At 43.1% G+C, this 21,777-nt stretch overlaps 1 protein-coding gene across 3 annotated transcripts in view; it reads left to right on the top strand.

The window, feature by feature from the left end:
* LOC126298672 (phosphonopyruvate decarboxylase-like) overlaps nucleotides 1-21,777 on the top strand; it is a 103,289-nt gene that overhangs the window by 33,792 nt on the left and 47,720 nt on the right. For all 3 annotated transcript variants that reach the window (XM_049990102.1, XM_049990104.1, XM_049990103.1), the window contains exons 4-6: nucleotides 53-183; nucleotides 13,712-13,871; nucleotides 14,349-14,511. In XM_049990102.1, the coding sequence (XP_049846059.1) occupies nucleotides 53-183; nucleotides 13,712-13,871; nucleotides 14,349-14,511 (454 nt within the window). The remainder of the gene's footprint in view (nucleotides 1-52; nucleotides 184-13,711; nucleotides 13,872-14,348; nucleotides 14,512-21,777) is intronic.

Genomic DNA, 21,777 nt, shown 5'->3' on the forward strand with positions numbered 1-21,777 from the left:
AATTGTCTGTCATATCTGCATTTCATTAATTTTTAATGGCTTTACTTGGCAGATTTTTGTGCATTCGTATCGAACCGTGTGGCGCCAGAGAAGCACGTCATTGCAGCAAATGAAGGCAACGCGATTAGCATAGCGTCCGGATACCATCTGGCCACTGGTAAAGCCAGTCTTGTCTACTTACAGGTTTGTAGTGATTCACTCAGTATCATCTTTGTTAACTGAGACTAACAAAACGTAACTTTTTTTTTAAACCATTGGATAGTACATGAAATCCATGATCAATGAAAACACTATCAAGTACGTGTCTGTGCACTGTACAAGCCGTTAAAATAGAAAGTAGACAGGTTTATGGCTATATTGCATAAAAACCTCTACGAACGTCTAAATAGCTCGGTTAAAGGAATAATATCTAAATTGAAAGGCGTGTTAGGAATGAGTGCATGCACTGAGTGTAAGGAGAAGCGCTAGTTCTCAGTGAACACAATAAGCTTAAGTAGGCTTGTCCGCTGGTATCAGTCGAATATACAAAGTGCGAGGTTTAATGTAGTAGCGAAGATTAAATTTTAAGTTCCGTTACATCTTTAGAAAAAACAATAAAAGGTACGCATGTGATGTTGGTACAGCCGAAAACGTGAGCAGAAGATGCGTTTATGACCTGTTCAAACTTTTCTGGTATAGAAATTTCCTGTTCATTCCTGGTAGGTAGAACACAGTTTATGATAACTAACACTGACAGCGACGTGAAGACCAGTTGGCACAACAGGCGGTTCCTGTGGTCGATAGCGGCTAATCGGAAGCAAAGTCCGGAGAGTAGGATAAGTCATCGTAAGCGTGCGCAAAACAGCGGGGAGCGATTTAAATCAGAAACGTAAACATTGGCAAGGTCAGTCACCTTGCTATCAATGGCACGTACCGAAGGCTTCAGAGAATAACGAGGAATTGAGGGACCAAGTATGAGGCCGCGACATTATTCTCTCGTCAGCGTACGGCACTACGTGACATACTTGCGGTGGCGGCGCCCTCCTTGGTAGCGAGCTGGGACTGTGCTACGAAGCCTGATTATCTCTGACTTTTCCTCCAAATCGATACTCAGGGTAGGCGGGAAATCCGAATCGCTGTCGGATACTAGGCCTCTCCCCTCCTTCAATCACCAAATTAGGCCGGAAAGGCCGTGGTCGTCGTGACGAGCCAGAACGGATGTCGGAGGTGATTCTGGAATTGTTTGGTCCTGTCTGAGGGCAGCGGGTGCCTGCCGTGGTCCATATAGAGATAATGGTCCGGCCGCCATGGGTGTTGCATTCCGGCTACGCTCAACCTCTGCCGCCTGCTTGGTGACGGAGTCTCTGGTGTAGGTGGAAGCCGCAAGTGGCTTGTTGGATGAAAGTCGTTCAACCTCTACCGGCTCCTACTGCTAGTCATTGCCGACACTCTGTTACACCTAAAGCGAGAGTGGAGATTATGGTTGTGGCAGACAGGCTGTTGGGCAGGATTTTCCTGACCGTTATTGCGTGAGTCGTGACCGGATGTTTGAGAATGGTGTGGGCGCTACGTCTCGTTGCGGGTGGAACTTGTTTCGATATCTGACGATTTGCTCCTAGCCCGTGGTAAATTCAAACATTCGTCGCCCATTACTGCGAACGAAGACGCTTTGTCTCCACCGTGGGTTCCGGCCCAAAGTGCGCTCCATACGTTGAAGCACTTGCGGTAAAAGACTGTGCCCACGGGTCTACATCTACATCCATACTCAGCAAGCCACCCGACGGTGTGTGGCGGAGGGTACCCTGAGTACCTCTATCGGTTCTCCCTTCTATTCCAGTCTCGTATTGTACGTGGAAAGAAGGATTGTCGGTATGCTTCTGTGTGGGCTCTAATCTCTCTGATTTTATCCTCATGGACTCTTCGCGAGATATACGTAGGAGGGAGCAATATACTGCTTGACTCTTCGGTGAAGGTATGTTCTCGAAACTTTAACAAAAGCCCGTACCGAGCTACTGAGCGTCTCTCCTGCAGAGTCTTCCACTGGAGTTTATCTATCATCTCCGTAACGCTTTCGCAATTACTAAATGATCCTGTAACGAAGCGCGCTGCTCTCCGTTGGATATTCTCTATCTCTTCTATCAACCCTACCTGGTGCGGATCCCACACTGCTGAGCAGTATTCGAGCATTGGGCGAACAAGCGTACTGTAACCTACTTCCTTTGTTGTCGGATTGCATTTCCTTAGGATTCTTCCAATGAATCTCAGTCTGGCATCTGCTTTACCAACGATCAACTTTATATGATCATTCCATTTTAAATCACTCCTAATGAGTACTCCCAGATAATTTATGGAATTAACTGCTTCCAGTTGCTGACCTGCTATTTTGTAGCTAAATGATAAGGGACCTATCGAGAGCTCACTGAGCCGAGCGCATGAGGAATAAAAGGGTGCAGGTTCAGCGTGCGTGTAAAATCTCAGTATGATTAAGTCCATTTACAGGGGTGGACCAGTATCATGCGAGGAGGCCGGGGATTGCTTCCCAGGAGTCGACTGTCACCATCATCTTGCGCCCCTGCATTTAAAGGACGTGACCGTTCAGTCCGCTTCAGAATACGACGCTGGATAGAACAGGGAGTAGTTAGGTGCTCATTATCGTTGCGTTTACAGAAACTCTTCAACGCAGATGCCATGAACTGAGGGTCATTGTCGGAAACCAGGGTGTAACGTGGCCTTTATTGCAAATATGATGGATAGTGTACGGATGGTGGTAGCCATCTGTGCTACATATGGAAACATAGAAGGGGTATTAACAACTAGCAACCACATTGCTCCTTGGGACTGTCTCGCGATATTAGTAAACTTCTGGGTACCATTTACTTTTGTGGCTGTTTTGTCTGATCCGTACCTGAGCGATGCGCTATAAATTGCCAAGGATCAGTAAGTAACAGCTCAGCACAAGCTGTTTTTAACAATTCTGCTGGCGTCGACTTCCTTTATAGTAGCTGCCACCGTTGTGCTATATAATCAACTGGTAATGACAAATCAACTTTATTATCCGATCTACCGAGCACCCTTCGTTCGGTAGTACGGCGATGCGAATTCAGTAGTTAGCGATCTACCGTCCTCGTCATTGGTAGACGTTCATAAATAGAAGCAAACCAAGCGGTAGCTCATAGAAAACTAACTTCCACGTCGTTGTTCAAGATTTCCAGAAAAGTTAGTGCAATCAAATCGTGCTAGATTGAGCACCAACATATAAACGATGTCACTGCTCGTTCTGTAACATCAGCAGGTTTACATACCGCAAAGGGGAGCATCTAGAAAGTGTCTGCCTTGGCCAGCCGGCGACGACAGCCACCGCCACCGTGTTGCATTTTTGTCTTGCCGGTGCCAGTAGCAACAGCAGACTGGCTGCAAAAGCTCATGCTGCTACTGGAAATTAATGGAGTAACGAACGGCGGAATGACAGTTGGAGACAGGTGCCACCGTGTCTCTGGTTAATGTAGACGTATACCGGTCAGTCAGCTCACCACAGTGGTATCCTCAGCGCAGAGTGGTGATGTACAATGGACAGTCGATCCCGTTGCGGGGTCACATCATAGTCCAAGCTGGGTATAAAAATGTATCTCGGCAACTAGCCCTTACGGTAGTAAAATCTTGGATAACAATTTTGCGCTTTTTAGTTTCCAAAGTCAAGACCAAGTGAATCTAGTTTTAACAGTGATTCCATTGAAAGTACTTGATACGTTATGTGCGCGATATAAGCAACTGTTTTAACCTACATTAGATTGTACAACAGGGTTTCAAGCTCACGTATCTTTAAAAAGGCATCATTGCCTAAGTTTTGTACAGCACTTACGGTGCCGTCCAGCCAGTGGGCAACACCCTTGGTACCGATAGTAGTAAAAAAAGCCAAATGGATGAATTATGACGACTTTAAGTTCGCTGTTAATCGTGAAGCTAACATAGGCCAGAGGAACTGTTTGTAAAATTGGGCTAGGGGCATTAATATTCGAAAACAGATCTCATTGATGTCTGTTTTCAATTACATGTAGATGGTAAGACGAAACAGTTTTTAGTGAGTAACATGCCATTCGGCGTGTATCGTTGTAATAGATTAACATTTGGGTTTGCAGCAGCTCCTGTCATTTTGCAATTCAGGCGAGGTATCCTCAGTTGTATTAATTATTTAGAGGACTTATTAATTACCTGGTGCGCGTGGGATAAACACCTGGAACATCTACAGGCGTCGTTTGCGTAGCTTCAAGCCCATGGTATACATTGTCAGCTTCACAAATGTAGTTTATCTCAGCCAAGTGTAAAGTACCTGAGAAAAATGGTTCAAATGGCTCTGAGCACTATGGGACTTAACATCTGAAGTCATCAGTCCCCTAGAACTTAGAACTATTTAAACCTAACTAAAATAAGGACATCACACACATCCATGCCCGAGGCACGATTCGAACCTGTGACCGTAGCAATCGCGTGGTTCCGGACTGAAGCGCCTAGAACCGCTCTGTCACAGCGGCCGGCTAAAGTACTTGAGAGACATATTAAGTAAACAAGGGCTTAGGTCCACATAGAATCATGTGGACACAATAGTGACTTACTGGCTCCCAAGAACCTCAAGGAACTGCAGTCGTCTTTATTCAAAGTTAATTATTATGCGAAATTAATTCCAAACAGACCAAATTTCCTACCTAAATAATCAATTGCATAAAAAAGAGTTAAATTTTTGTGGTCAGAGCATGCCAGGAGGATTTCTGGCATCTTAGAAAGCTGCGTCTTGGTTAGCAATGTTCAACGCATGTTAATGCTTCACGCTAGCCACCTATGCCTCAGGTTCCGGCACTGGTCCAATGCTGCCCCATAGAAACGTCTACGGCATTTGTGTCTAAAGCATTAAATGTGACCCAACGAAATTACTCGCAAGCTATCGTAAACGACGTCAAGAAGTTTCATGTATATCTTTATGGTATGAAGTTTCAACTGATCACTGATCACAAGCCTCTCATTTCGCTATTCGGTCCCCACTCACAATGTGCTGGTAAGACAGTGCCGTGACTGCAACGGTGGGCAAAGTTTCTTAGTAACTATAACTAATAGAGCCGTTATGGCAGTACTCAAATGCGGATGCACTTTCCCACTTGCCTTGCGGCCCAGATACAATTTGACAGGCACCAACCTCTGTGTTTTACCGTGGACACCAATCAGGAACACACCGTTGACGAGTTCCCAATTACAGTACATGATGTAGCAGCAGACAAATGCCGCCATCTGTTACTCAGTAGGGTGTTTTCTGCAGTGCAACTGGGTTGCAGATTCCAAGGAAGCCAATCAGCAACACATCCACACAAATTCCCAATTACAGCCTATGAAGTGGCTGTCATCTGCTACTCTGCAGGGTGGTAGGGCGTTGTATGGTGTGCAGCGGGGCCCACCTCTGTAAATGTACGTAATCCAACCGAAATTTTGCACGTGCGTAGAACCTGCATGCGGTTCGACGTGCTTAACGCAACTAATGCTGTCTTATTATCAGTCACGAACGAATCGATATACAGTGTGCCCAAATTCTGTCCGCGCATATTGCAGCTGGTCCCCATTGGGCAACGGCTTGGCGTCATTTGTACTGCCTCGGTGTTTCATCTGTTGTTGGTTGTATCTCCAAATTGAACTGTTTCTTAGGTCTCAAATATACTTCATCATCAAAGGCAACTATATTGCATTAAATATTTCCATTTCTCTTAACGCGTCATGCATTTTGCAGGAAAAATGAAACTTGAATGAGATTTTCACTCTGCAGCGGAGTGTGCGCTGATATGAAACTTCCTGGCACACTGTTTTCATCTGCCTGGAAGTTTAAAAATGAAACTTGCTTACTAAGCCTTGCAAGTCAGCAGCTCATGCTGCATACGCTTGTTTACGTTGCTTAACACATTGATTAAATTTGAACCTAGTTGCTTCTACGTGGCTTCGGTAAGCATAATAGTCAGTCAGCAAATCACAAACATCACCAAAGCTCAAACTGCAAGAGTCTAAGAGTGGGTGTATTTTTTGCACCACGTGGTAAATTTATTACCAGTAAGCAGTAAAAGCGCACTCTGACGTTCGAAGCCAATTATTTGATTTGCCTTGCAGTGAAGACCAAAACGACATAAACACAACTTCCAGTTCCCGTTTGACTCGTCGAAGCAAGCAGATGGCTGAGGGAAGGCGAAGACGCTGCAGCTGCAAACTGTTGTTGGTTTTGCAGTAGTGCAATTTCTGCTGTTGCTGTTGGACCTCCCACAGCTTTTCTTGCTGTTGCGTTGTTGTTATTGCAGCTGTAATTGCTGCTGCCACAACTTTCGAAATTCAGGGCCCATTCTTCATACTGAATAGTTGCATGGGGAAAAAGTACTCGAAGCCACTTTTCTATCCTAGTCTGCATAGGTAAAACAGAGTTTATGGTCATCTGCACCGAGGGTGACACAGAGACCAGTGGGGATAAAAGCGTTTCCTGTAGAGTGGCGTCGGCAAAGTTCTCGAAGTGAACAGGCAGCCAGAAGCAAACTCCGGAGGATAGCGAAAGTCGACGTAAGCGTGCGCAAAGCAGTCCAGGGAGAGATTGTAGTCGTAAACATAAACACAGTGAAGATCAATCATTCAACTATCAATGGTGCATACCGAAGGCTACAGAGAATAGCAAGCAATTGAGGAACAACTGCAGGGTTGTGGTATTTACTGGAAGCCCCAGCTGTGAATATGGGCCCACGTGACACGCTGGCAGTGGTGGCACCCTCCATAGACCGAGCTGCAATGCCTAAGTATCTCCGACTTTTCTTCTAAATCGATACTTGACTTGGCGGAGAATCCGAATCACTGTTAGATACTAAAGAAAGGAAGCTATTGACCCACCATGTGGGGACTGACCGTCAATAACCATAACAATAGACAAGGTATAGCGCAGTAGACACTGGCCCAAAATCTTGGATTTGTGTAATAAGGATACACAGCATTATGTAATTTTGTCAAACATCAAGAAAAAAGCGTTTTCTTTCGCCACTCACAATGGCCCCCATCCTGACGATCTACAAGAGCTGGGTCTTAAGTGTGTCTGTTGTTTGTAAGTGAATGTAATGGGTGTGTGTATAGTTTGTTGTCACGTTTGTGTTGTGGGACAATCAGAGCATGGAGAGAGGGAATCCTGGTACCCACAGATAATCTAAACCCTCTCTAATAGCACCAAAACGATCGCTGATGTTGATGTGCCCAACCGACTAACCACCATCAACTGTGTCACATGCCATCTCTTCATGAGACGCTTTGGAGAAGTATGATATTTAATCCATGACATTGGCACAAAGTTTGGTGATCAAGAACTTGCCAGACAAATGTTGACGATGAAAATTTCTTCGACCAAGAGGATTCGAACTGGCTACCTCCAAATCGAGAGCCTCCACTCAGGCGTGCGTTAGTGATCACGGCTATGGAACAATGTACATGTTTTACCCATCTCAAGACGTTGTCCAGTTGCTGATTTTGCGTGGCCCGTGTGGTGGTTACAGCAATGCAGTTGGGTAGCACATGCAATAGAAAAATTTTGTAAATTTAGATGAAGATTTAGTATAGAACAAAAACAAAACAAACTCAAAATGTGTATTAAATTATTGGAGTCTTTTAAATAGTAACTTTCAATTTTTGTTCTAGAAATGGAGCACTTAAATGATTAAACAAATAAATAATGCGAACGACCATTATCCTAAGTATCTCTTCAGAGTCCAGCGCCTACAGGCAGCAATATGTGATTCCGAAATGGATTGTTGTCCGGATCGCGCAGTATTCCACTGTCAGATAAAATAATACATACATGGGACAGTACAAAAATATCCATTAAGGATGATAGTTACATGACTAGGGATTGCGCATTCTGAGCAACATATTGGAGGTCGTTTGCACTAGTAAACCGATTACTTTTAAGGCTCAGGACGATCGCAAAATAGACTCCAAGGACATGACACTCACAGTGAAAATGAAAGAGTGAGCGATGCCAGTGGTGACGTAATTAGTGAAGAGGTACGTAGAATAACGGCAAAGGACGCACCACATCATTCTGAAATGTTACCTTCACCTGCATCGCCTGCTGTCGCAAGGATGCTATCGTGGGCTACGGTGATGGTAAGAGCTGCAGGAAGTTTTTAGCAAACAGAACACTGCATGTTGCTCTCAATGGAGAGACGTCTACGGACGTTAAATTAACCTCGAGCATGCCACAGGGGAGTGTTATGGGACCATTGCTTTTCACAATATATATAAATGAACTAGTAGATAGTGTCGGAAGTTCCATGCGGCTTTTCGCGGAAGATTCTATAGTATACAGAGAAGTTGCAACATTAGAAAATTGAAGCGAAATGCAGGAAGATCTGCAGCGGATAGGCACTTGGTGCAGGGAGTGGCAACTGACCCTTAGCATAGACAAATGTAATGTGTTGCGAATACATAGAAAGAAGGATCCTTTATTGTATGATTATATGATAGCGGAACAAACACTGGTAGCAGTTACTTCTGTAAAATATCTGGGAGTATGCGTACGGAACGATTTGAAGTGGAATGATCATATAAAATTAATTGTTGTTAAGGGGGGAACCAGGTTGAGATTCATTGGGAGAGTCCTTAGAAAATGTAGTCCACCAACAAAGGAGGTGGCTTACAAAACACTCGTTCGACCTACACCTGAGAATTGCTCATCAGTGTGGGATCCATACCAGGTCGGGTTGACGGAGGAGATAGAGAAGATCCAAAGAAGAGCGGCGCGTTTCGTCACAGGGTTATTTGGTTAGCGTGATAGAGTTACGGAGATGTTTAGCAAACTCAAGTGGCAGACTCTGCAAGAGAGGCGCTCTGCATCGCGGTGTAGCTTGCCGTCCAGGTTTCGAGAGGGTGCGTTTCTGGATGAGGTATGGAATACATTGCTTCCCCCTACTTGTACCTCCCGAGGAGATCACGAATGTAAAATTAGAGAGATTCGAGAGTGCACGGAGGCTTTCCGGCAGTCGTTCTTCCCGCGAACCATACGCGACTGGAACAGGAAAGGATGGTAATGAAAGTGGCACGTAAAGTGCCTTCCGCAAACACCGTTGGGGGGCTTGCGGAGTATAAATGTAGATGTAGATGTAGAAGCGCAACTAACAGCACCTGCATGCTTACATCAATGTTAAGTAGTAGACAGTATAGTACTTTCTAATATATTTAAAAGTTTTGTATATCTATCAAATAATATGGCTGTGTCACAACGCATCATCCGAATCATTGCGGAAATTACATGGATTTGCTAGAATATACCGGTGGTAATACCGGGTGATCAAAAAGTCAGTATAAATTTGAAAACTTAACAAACCACGGAAAAATGTAGATAGAGAGGTAAAAATTGACACACATGCTTGGAATGACATGGGGTTTTATGCGAACGACCCCATATTGCTAGACGCGTGAAAGATCTCTTGCGCGCATCGTTTGGTGATGATCGTGTGCTCAGCCGCCACTTTCGTCATGCTTTGCCTCCCAGGTTCCCAGACCTCAGTCAATGCGATTATTGGCTTTGGGGTTACCTGAAGTCGCAACTGTATCGTGATCGACCGACACCTCTATGGATGCTGAAAGACAACATCCGACGCCAATGGCTCACCATAACTCCGGAAATGCTTTGCAGTGCTGTTTGCAACATTATTCCTCGACTACAGCTATTGTTGAGGAATGATGGTGGACATATTGAGCATTTCCTGTAAAGACCATCATCTTTGCTTTGTCTTACTTTGTTATGCTAATTATTGCTATTCTGATCAGATGAAGCGCCATCTGTCGAACATTTTTTGAACTTTTTTTTTTTTTTGTTCTAATAAAACCCCATGTCATTCCAAGCATGTGTGTCAATTTGTACCTTCTGTCTACATCATTCCGTGATTTATTCAGTTTTCAAATTCATACTGACTTTTTGATCACCTGGTACTTCCAGTTCCCACTAACAATAGATGTGGTGGCGCCAGAAATCATGGGTAACGCCCGAGACACTAGAGATGCTACGAAGACTGAAAGAATCCCTGCGCATGTCAACTGCGATCAACACTATTTCTAGATGTTTGTGCACTATGGTCAACTCTTGACGCTCCCGGCAAAACTGACGTAGTCGCAAGCAGACCGTCGCTGCTACATAAAAGTAATTAAGCACGTGAAAGAATCTAAAGATCTGACAGTATGGAATAAAGTAAACTAAACGCTTTGCACAAGTCACGTACAATGACAAGTTTCTGTTCGGCTGATGTATTCCCTAACGTGTAAGTCAGGCGACAGTGGAGCTCATGCCAGCATGAAGCTACGCAACAAAATTCTTACATGCAAGCCGAGCTCTCATGAGCACACAGACAAGCAAAGAAATTAAGAATGAAGCATTTATGCAGAGATATAAAAGCTAGCAATTGTTCGTTTCCATTGGCAAAACTTCAATAAAATAATCAGCCTAACGTTTTACGCAGCTGCCAGTACAAATGTTGACTCACTAGGAGCATATTATTGTAACATATAATTTTGTTTTCAGTATCTTTGTGTATTAAAGTTTAGTATTCTAAGATTCGAAAGTACACTGAGGTGAGAAGTCATTGGATAACGATATGAAAATATACAGATGGCGGTAGTATGGCATAAACAAGGTATAAAAGGGCAATGCATTGGGGTAAATGTCATTTGCACTCAGGTAATTCATGTGAAAAGTTTCCGACGTGATTATGGCCGCAAGCCAGGAATTAACAGAACACGGAATGGTAGTTGAAGCTAGACACATGGGACATTCCGTTTCAGAAATCGTTAGAAAATTCAATATTCCGCGATCCACAGTGGCAATAGTGTGCCGAGAATACTAAATTTCAGGTATTACTTGTCACCACGGACAATGCAGTGGCCGACGGCCTTCACTTAACGACCGAGAGCAACGGCGTTTGTATAGAGTTGTCAGTGCTAACAGACAAGAAACACTGCATGAAATAAACACAGAAGTCAATGTGGCTCGTACGACGAAGGCATCCGTTACGACAGTGCGGTGAAATCTGGCGTTAACGGGCTAGAGCAACTGACAATCGACACGAGTGCCTTTGCTAACAGCACATCGTCTGCAGCGCCTCTCCTTGGCTCTTGACCATGTCGGATGGACTCTAGACGATTGGAAAACCGTGTTCTAGTCAGATGAATCCCGATTTCAGTCGGTAAGAGGTGATGGTGGGGTTCGAGTGTGGAGCAGATCCCACGAGGCCATGGATCTAAGTTGTCAAGAAGACATCATGCATGCTGGTGGTGGTTCCATAATGGTGTGGGCTGGTTTACATGGAATGGACGGAGTTCTCTGGTCCACCTGAACCGATCACTGACTGGAAATGGTTATGTTCGACTACCTGGAAACTATTCACAGCCGTTCATGGACTTCATGTTCCCAAACAACGGCAAAAATTTTGTGGATGACAGTGCGCCATGTCGTCAGGCTACAGGTGTTCGCCATTGGTTTGAAGAACATTCTGGACAATTCTGGCGAATGATTTGGCCATCCACATGATCCGAAATGAATCTCGTCGAACATTTATGGGACATAGTCGAGAGTTCACTTCGTGCACAAAATCCTGCACTGGAAATAATACAGAGACAGTATGGCTCAGTATTTCTGCAGGGAACTTTCAATAACTTGTTGAGTCCATGCCACGTGCTGCACTAAGCTGGGCAAAAGGAGTTCCGGCACGATATTTGAGGGTATCCCATGACTTTTGTCACCTCAGTGTATAATTATCTGTAGATTATTTCAGGTCTGAAACAGTCTCTATCACATAACTTCTGGAACTCAATATGTGTAATACAACCTACTTTAGGATGGAAGGGAAAGAGCTCAATAAAATTAGAAGTAAAAATAATTAGAGTTTATCCCAAAAAATGATCGTAACTGTAAAATTACTTAACCAGATGAGTACAACGGGACTAACTAGCACCCTCTACATGTTTCTTTCTAAGCATTTGCTAGCTAAGAACGATAAATATTTTACTGCCGTAGATTCTGATAAAGGAAATGTTCCTCTACTTACGTTACTAAATTCTCATTGCGAGTCACGGTAAACTAGATAATAATGTGATGTACCATTTCACGCTAATGAATAAGCAGACAAATATTTATGGGCGAAGTCCTCTCCCATACGCATACGGGATAGTTAGAAATTCTTAGACAGTTAATTGTACACTATGTGATCAAATGTATCCGGACACCTGGCTGAAAATGAGTTACAAGTTCGTGGCGCCCTCCACTGGTAATGCTGGAATTCAATATGGTATTGGCCCACCCCCAGCCTTTAGGCATATGCTCAATCAGATGATGGAAGGTTTCTTGGGGAATGGCAGCCCATTCTTTAGGAAGTGCTGCACTGAGGAGAGGTATCGATGTCGGTCGGTGAGGCCTGGCACGAAATCGACGTTCCAAGATATCCCGAAGGTGTTCTATAGGGTTCAGGTCAGGACTTTGTGCAGGCCAGTCCATAACAGAGATGTTATTGTCGTGTAACCACTCCGCCACAGGCCGTGCGTTATGAACAGTTGCTCGATCGTGTTCAAAGATGCAGTCGCCATCCCCCAATTGCTCTTTGACAGTGGGAAGCAGGAAGGTGGTTAAAACATCAGTGTAGGCCAGTGCTGTGATAGTGCCTCGCAAAACAACATCTCCATGAAAAACACGATCACACCATAACACCACCGCATCCGAATTTTACTGTTAGCACTGCACACGCTGGCATATGACATTCAGCGGGCATTCGCCGTTCCCACACCCTCCCATCGGATCACCACATTAGGTACCGTGATTCGTCACTCCACACAACGTTTTTCCACTGTTCAATCGTCCAATGTTTGCGCTATTTACACGAAGGGAGGCGTCATTAGGCATTTACCGTCGTGATGTGTGGCTTATGACCAGCTGCTCGACCATGAAACCCAAGTTTTCTCCCTCCCGCCTAACTGTCCTAGTTCTTGCAGTGGATGCTGATGCAGTTTGGAATTCCTCTGTGATGATCTGGATAGATATCTGCCTATTACACATTACGACCCTCTTCAACTGTAGGCGGTCTCTGTCACTCGACAGACGAGGCTGGCCTGTACGCTTTTGTTCTGTACGTGTCTCTTCACGTTTCCACTTCACTATCACATCGGAAACAGTGGACATAGGGATGTTTAGGAGTGTGGAACTCTCGCGTACATGCGTATAACGCAAGCGACACCCAATCACCTGCCACGTTTTAAATCCGTGAGTTCCGAGGAGCGCCCCATTCTGTTCTCTCACGATGTCTAATGACTACTGAGACCGCTCATATGGAATACCTGGCAGTAGGTGGCAGGACAATGCACCTAATATGAAAAACGTATGTTTTTGGTGGTGTCCGGGTACTTTTGATCACATAGTGTATATACTGTATAATCGAATCCTAATATTTGGGATAAGTTCTCAGGAGAATTGCTAGACTGTTATGCCAGACACACAATATTTCGTCAACTGTCAAAATTGTTGCCATCAAGTACACTTATGGACTTCATAAACGGCTGGAAAAGATGAAGAATTAAATCTGCTTCCAGTGCCTTATGAGTATGGTCAGATAATGCATGTCATGTTCTACGGCACTTGTTTCCTACAGCAATACCTTGTAAACTAATAGCACAATACACATCTTGCCTGTTCCAACAGAACTCTGGACTCGGCAATACTGTGAACCCACTAGTATCTCTAGCATCTGGAGAAGTGTATTCCATACCAATGTTGCTGCTTATCGGTTGGCGTGGTGAACCTGGGAAGCGCGATGAGCCACAGCATTTGCTGCAGGGACACATAACACCAAGGATACTAGGTAAGTAGAGACAACCGTAACTTCCTTCTCGACGTAGGACGCGACTTAGAATTTTAGGGTTGTTTAACAGAAAACTTCCCACAGATCTGATGCATTCACACATAACGTAATCGTGGAGATGTTACTCCGTGATGCAGAAAGGGATCTAAGAAAGTCTTCCATAAGGAAAATCCCACACAGTTCTTTAGGAGAAAAGCATTATGCTGGATATTCTCTGGATTAGTCGCAGGTATGTGACAAATACACGAGCACAGCAAAGCATAATTATCAAATGTAATAAATAATTCTGTGAATTCGCTGAAAGTATCTCGTTGCGTATTTGGATACTAGCAGACATATAGTCTTCTGTAAACACGAAATTGTCGATAGAGGTCAAATTTTTATAAATGTTTATTTGGTCATCATCAACTATATAATTAGATAAACATATAGACATCTGTAACAAGAAATTATTTGCTACTTCATCATGTTTTACAGAGGCTGTGGGTATTGAATACACTACACTACCCGATTACATCGAGGGAGCTAAAAGAACTTTGAATAAAGCCAAGCGGTATATGGAAGCGAACAGTTGCCCTTACGCTTTACTCGTCAGGAGGCAGACATTTCTTCCTTGTAAACTACAGATAACGCCATCAAGGTATGTATTTTGTGTGTGCGAGAGCGTACGTGACTGCTTGCATGTTTCTCCAACTGAACCTCGTTTCTAATAACCTCGCTGTGGACAGGTCGTTAACATTAACTCTCAATCACTTTTCTCTTTATAAATACATCACAGGAAAGAATACTTCACAAGCCATTTTAGTGCTACTATCGTATTTATTTATTTATTTTTGATTCGCTAACAAGTGCGTCGTCTTTGCAGTATTAAGTGAACATTGGTATTAGGTGAAATCACACAGTACCGAAAACGTAGCTTTTTATTAATTGCGAAAACTATTTTCCAGAGTGTACTGTCCATGAGTAGGTCTATGTATGTATATCTATTCGTATCCTTCTTAATTCAGGGTACAGCAGGGATGACACTTGCTCATTGGAGATAATAAGACTAAAAATTTCATATCGTAGACCACATATCAGTCGTTGAACTCTGAAATACGTCATCCTAATTGTCGCATAGTCTCACGTTGTGATAATGAATTAAAATTTGTACCCAAGGGTATGAGGCACAGAATCTCCAACATTAGAATAGCACCTTAGAACTGAACGAAATGAGGATAATCCTACCTGTACCCCAGACGTAGGTCATACATTAATCAAATGAAATTATATCTTCCAGGGACATATTAAGTCTCAACTTTATCTATGATAACGAATACAGGTCTGTATACCTTATCATAGATACAGGCCTGTATTCGTTATCATAGATAGATTTGAGATTTTATACAGGGTGTTACAAAAAGGTACGGCCAAACTTTCAGGAAACATTCCTCACACACAAAGAAAGAAAATATGTTATGTGGACATGTGTCCGGAAACGCTTACTTTCCATGTTAGAGCTCATTTTATTACTTCTCTTCAAATCACATTAATCATGGAATGGAAACACACAGCAACAGAACGTACCAGCGTGACTTCAAACACTTTGTTACAGGAAATGTTCAAAATGTCCTCCGTTAGCGAGGATACATGCATCCACCCTCCGTCGCGTGGAATTCCTGATGCGCTGATGCAGCCCTGGAGAATGGCGTATTGTATCACAGCCGTCCACAATACGAGCACGAAGAGTCTCTACATTTGCTACCGGGGTTGCGTAGACAAGAGCTTTCAAATGCCCCCATAAATGAAAGTGAAGAGGGTTGAGGTCAGGAGAGCGTGGAGGCCTTGCAATTGGTCCGCCTCTACCAATCCCTCGGTCACCGAATCTGTTGTTGAGAAGCGTACGAACACTTCGACTGAAATGTGCAGGAGCTCCATCGTGCATGAACCACATGTTCTAGCAGCACAGGTAGAGTATCGCATATGAAATCATGATAACGTGCTCCATTGAGCGTAGGTGGAAGAACATAGGGCCCAATCAAGACATCGCCAACAATGCCTGCCCAAACGTTCACAGAAAATCTGTGTTGATGACGTGATTGCACAATTGCAACATTACCTTCCTTCAATTGGACCAACTGGCGGTGAATCGAGGAAGTACAGTACATACTGACGAAACTAAAATGAGCTCTAACATGGAAATTAAGCGTTTCCGGACACATGTCCACATAACATCTTTTCTTTATTTGTGTGTGAGGAATGTTTCCTGAAAGTTTTGCCGTACCTTCTTGTAGCACCCTGTGTGTCTCTGTAACATATAACTTCATATGATTAATATCTCACATAATGTTTACTGCCTCCCTGAAACCAGTTCCGTTGTTTTTGATAGCCATTCATTTTTCAGTTATATTTCATTTAACAGTAACCAACAATTAACTTTTTGTTTCGAATGCTCACATAACACCTCATGATAACAAGCTTGAACCGGAACTGTCATTAGTGTAACCACCATGATAGATTAATGTTAGAGTCATAACTGACATGCTCCAAAATAACGAAAATTGAGATGGCGACATATTCTCATATAGCTTTATACATAGAACATAATTCACGTAACAGTTATTCACATTTGGCACAAGATCCTTGAGAAAACCAGTGTTAAACTTCATGGTTGGTTTCAAAAGTCTCATTATCCGCGGGATCTTGTGAGTTTTGTTCCGTACCTCATCTTCACAAATCAGCGATTAGCTCACTTGGCGCCATTTTCTTGTGTAGTAGTAAATATTGATGCCAGTGGAGTGTGTTTTCTGTTCTGTTCAGATATTTTGGGGAATATAATTTAATATAGTGGTTGGAATAAAACTGATTTGAAGCACAAATCATGGAAGAAAACGTTTCACCCGTTGGAGAAAGAGGAAGGCCAAGGAAACGTTCACAGCATCCAGAAATGTGGAAAAGTCAGGAAGTCAAATGAATGAGGTTAGAATATCCTGTTTTCTTCATTGTTTTCAAATTAAACTGGTTCTTGTTATTGGCTTGATTTGTTCCTCTACGCAAGAATGTATAGGACCATTCTTTGGAGATTAACAGTGAGGAATCGCAAATTCAATATTTCAAGTCCATTTTTGAAAAATAAACAGAACCTCACAGTTTAGTTTGTTGTATCATTATAGGTACAAATCTTCAGTGCTGCCCCAGTATCCAACATGTCAACACCGTGGAGGAGCATTTAATTGCTGTTCACTTTCTATGAACGATATTAAAAACTTTCATGATTTGTTTTATAAAACACCGGAAAGATATTATCAGAATCAGTTCATATTAAGGTATGTGGAAATTCACAACGTCATCAGACGTAGACCTAGAAAAGACAAATCAAGTCAAAACCAATAGTCGCAGCTGCTTAGAACGACGAAATATTTTATACGAAGCACACAGGAAAATAAAGTTCCAGTTTGCATGTCAACCTTTATAAATGTATTGGGAGTGTCACGATTCAGAATAAATAATATTACTAAACAGTTTCATCAGCAAGGTTTTGTACACGACCGGAGAGGTGGCTTCAGGAGGGCTGCAGAATATGAGAGACTGTGTCATGAAGTTTATCAATAGTCTAAAGTATGTAGAGACACATTACTGTAGAGGACGAACAGAAAGACGGCATCTGCCTGCGAATATGAACTGTAAAATGTTATGGAAAATTTATTCTTCCAACCCCGAAAACATCCCTGTGAAGGTATCTTACTTCAGGTACATCTTTAACACAAAATACAACGTAGGCTTTGGTACACTGAGAACTGATGTGTGTTCTACATGCTTAAGCCTAGTTGAAAAGTTAAAACATGAGAGAGACCCTAACAAGAAAACTCAATTAATTACTGAAAAAAGGGTTCACAAGTTAAAGAATATGGCATTTTTTAACACCCCGAAGGACAAAGATGTTTAACGTTAATTCTTTCATTTGATTGTGAGGAGAATATTCCATTGCCCAAAGTTCCAGATCATTCATGCTATTATAGCAGACAAATTTATGTCCAGTATTTTACCATTGTTAAAGGTCGCAGTAAATCTGAGTTAAACCGTTCCACTGTCACTTCTTATTGTTGGACAGAAAATGAATTCAGTCGAGATTCAAACACTATAGCCTCATGTGTGTTTGATACATTAAACTCCCTAGACACGTCCCATTACAAACAAATTCGATTGGTATGTGATGGGTGTGTTGCTGCACAAAATAAGAATTCTACTTTGGTTGCGATGTGTATGTTTTGGCTTTCCGTAAAGTCTCCGCCACATATTGATGGAAATGAAATGATTTTTTTCAGTCACCGGTCATAGTTACATTCCTCCAGACCGTGTGTTTGGAAATGCAGAAAGGAAAATGAAAACAATGGAAGTAATAGTAGAGCCTGAACAAGTGTATGAGATAATTTCGAGTCAGTCAACATTGAAATTGGTAGCAAGAGACTCTAGTGTTGCCAACTTCAAGAATTGTGTGAAAATTGCATTACGAAATCCAGGATCATGGCATTTTTCAATTTCAAAATGTAAGGTCATCTACATAAAGCGAGGAGTGGGAAATAAAAATTCTTGTGCGTGGTGAACAAACGTACAGAAATGACTCTGGAGTGTTTATATCTGTGTTTAAATCTGGAGTAAAGGCACTTACACATCCCGAACTCATCCATCCAAAGAATTCAATCTCTTTAGAGAAAAGGAGGGATGTTGAAAAACTTCTGACTGCACATTATGGGGAAACTGGAGAGAAATTGAGGAGCTCAAGTTCTATAAGCATGTCATTGATGAGAATACGTCGGATCAAACTGATCATGAGTGTATGTGTGACATGATTCAAGAGGAACTTAATGTTGTGATGAAGACATAGAAGAGTAAGATTATTTTCAGTTTTAGAAGTGAATCTCCTTCAAATCTTCAGTTTTATTTTAGTAGCTTATCTTCTTTTGGTATCTGATAGTTTCTTTCTTCTCAAAGAATGCTTAACAAGTTTGAATTATTTTCCTGATTATAATATTCTACTTTTCTTTGTGATCAATAATTAGTTCTCATGAATGGAAAATTTGTAAATTCCTTTGATCATTAAACTGAAGAAATGTGCACGGTAGACATTTCTTTTATGAAATTGCAATCGGTATTCCAAACTAGAGAATATCTTTTGTAAACTAACAAAGTAAAGTCCATAAAAGATGAATAATTGGTATGTATCACGATTAACATCGGAATGTAATATTATATATACACTGTAGAAGAGAAAGTGGCTTGCACTCGGAACCAAAAAGTGTTGCATATCGAGTCGCAATACGATAGTTTCCGCGAAAGCAACATCGTCCAAACAGCTCAGTACCAAAACTCACAAGATCCAAAATGGATATTGACAAAACTTTCATCTTCCATAGCTCATTAACAAAACTCACATGATCCATAATATAACCTTAAATAATTATAATTTCTCAATAATCAAACATAATCAGAAATGTACATAATGATTTATAGCCACTGTTCTTGCACATACTGATGTCAATATATGGGACATGCGCACGACGCATGTAACACACGTTTTTAGTCATTTGTGAAAATTTATGTTTTTGGAGCATGTGAGTTATGCTTTTATACCATGACAAATTAGTAGAGACGCAGCATTTACGAGACAGTACACAGAATTGTAGAAGCTAGAAACATTTAAAACTTTAAAAAATCACGTACGTTCGGAAATTAAAATCCGTTTCGACATATAAAAAGAGAGATATAAAGAAAGTAAGGGAGAAATATTTAATACAGTACAACGTCGAATAACATTTAGTTTCACTGACAAGATATCGAAGCAGACGAGAGAAGAGTAAGAAGGAAAAGTATTCATCTTCATTTCCCGTAGCTCCGGTTAGTGTTACATGCAGTGAGTAAGGAATGTACACTCCTGGAAATTGAAATAAGAACACCGTGAATTCATTGTCCCAGGAAGGGGAAACTTTATTGACACATTCCTGGGGTCAGATACATCACATGATCACACTGACAGAACCACAGGCACATAGACACAGGCAACAGAGCATGCACAATGTCGGCACTAGTACAGTGTATATCCACCTTTCGCAGCAATGCAGGCTGCTATTCTCCCATGGAGACGATCGTAGAGATGCTAGATGTAGTCCTGTGGAACGGCTTGCCATGCCATTTCCACCTGGCGCCTCAGATAGACCAGCGTTCGTGCTGGACGTGCAGACCGCGTGAGACGACGCTTCATCCAGTCCCAAACATGCTCAATGGGGGACAGATCCGGAGAGCTTGCTGGCCAGGGTAGTTGACTTACACCTTCTAGAGCACGTTGGGTGGCACGGGATACATGCGGACGTGCATTGTCCTGTTGGAACAGCAAGTTCCCTTGCCGGTCTAGGAATGGTAGAACGATGGGTTCGATGACGGTTTGGATGTACCGTGCACTATTCAGTGTCCCCTCGACGATCACCAGAGGTGTACGGCCAGTGTAGGAGATCGCTCCCCACACCATGATGCCGGGTGTTGGCCCTGTGTGCCTCGGTCGTGTGCAGTCCTGATTGTGGCGCTCACCTGCACGGCGCCAAACACGCATACGACCATCATTGGCACCAAGGCAGAAGCGACTCTCATCGCTGAAGACGACACGTCTCCATTCGTCCCTCCATTCACGCCTGTCGCGACACCACTGGAGGCGGGCTGCACGATGTTGGGGCGTGAGCGGAAGACGGCCTAACGGTGTGCGGGACCGTAGCCCAGCTTCATGGAGACGGTTGCGAATGGTCCTCGCCGATACCCCAGGAGCAACAGTGTCCCTAATTTGCTGGGAAGTGGCGGTGCGGTCCCCTACGGCACTGCGTAGGATCCTACGGTCTTGGCGTGCATCCGTGCGTCGCTGCGGTCCGGTCCCAGGTCGACGGGCACGTGCACCTTCCGCCGACCACTGGCGACAACATCGATGTACTGTGGAGACCTCACGCCCCACGTGTTGAGCAATTCGGCGGTATATCCACCCGGCCTCGCGCATGCCCACTATACGCCCTCGCTCAATGTCCGTCAACTGTACATACGGTTCACGTCCACGCTGTCGCGGCATGCTACCAGTGTTAAAGAGTGCGATGGAGCTCCGTATGCCACGGCAAACTGGCTGACACTGACGGCGGCGGTGCACAAATGCTGCGCAGCTAGCGCCATTCGACGGCCAACACCGCGGTTCCTGCTGTGTTCGCTGTGCCGTGCGTGTGATCATTGCTTGTACAGCCCTCTCGCAGTGTCCGGAGCAAGTATGGTGGGTCTGACACACCGGTGTCAATGTGTTCTTTTTTCCATTTCCAGGAGTGTATTTGGACTTCTAAATATTCAAATTTTGGAATTTGTTTGTACTCACATCTTTGTGCTGGCGAACGCCTATATTGGTAACTGTTATAGACCTAGTATGATTTCACTTTATGTGAAACAACAGAATTGTAAATGTACACTTACAATACTTGTTCACGGATACAGAAATTTTGTTCCGTTCGCAACGTGGGGCTGAATTGTTCTGTTGCCACAAATTCACAAGTAAGAATGGAAGATTATTAACATTTGTTACCAGAAAACACTACATAGTCACCAAAGGTCGTTACTGTTTGTCTACCCAACTGTCCATATTTGCTAATACCTGCGGAGAGTGGGATATGAAAACAAACATGAAATTATGTACGGCAGGAGAGTACATGTCGTCTTGATTTATTTCCGATCTTGAATTTTTAAGTACCATTTCTGTGTGCTTCATAGTTTCATCTTCGGCTTTTCTCTATAAATTCTGTACACGACTCGTTGTTGGTATTTCTTAATCACATCACATAGTCAAACAACGCGTTAACGTTTATCTTCCCTATTCTTACTTCTTTGACGTTGGCAGAGCCCTCTGCCTCGC

This window comes from Schistocerca gregaria, chromosome X, assembly GCF_023897955.1.
Source record: "Schistocerca gregaria isolate iqSchGreg1 chromosome X, iqSchGreg1.2, whole genome shotgun sequence".
NCBI lineage: Eukaryota > Metazoa > Arthropoda > Insecta > Orthoptera > Acrididae > Schistocerca > Schistocerca gregaria.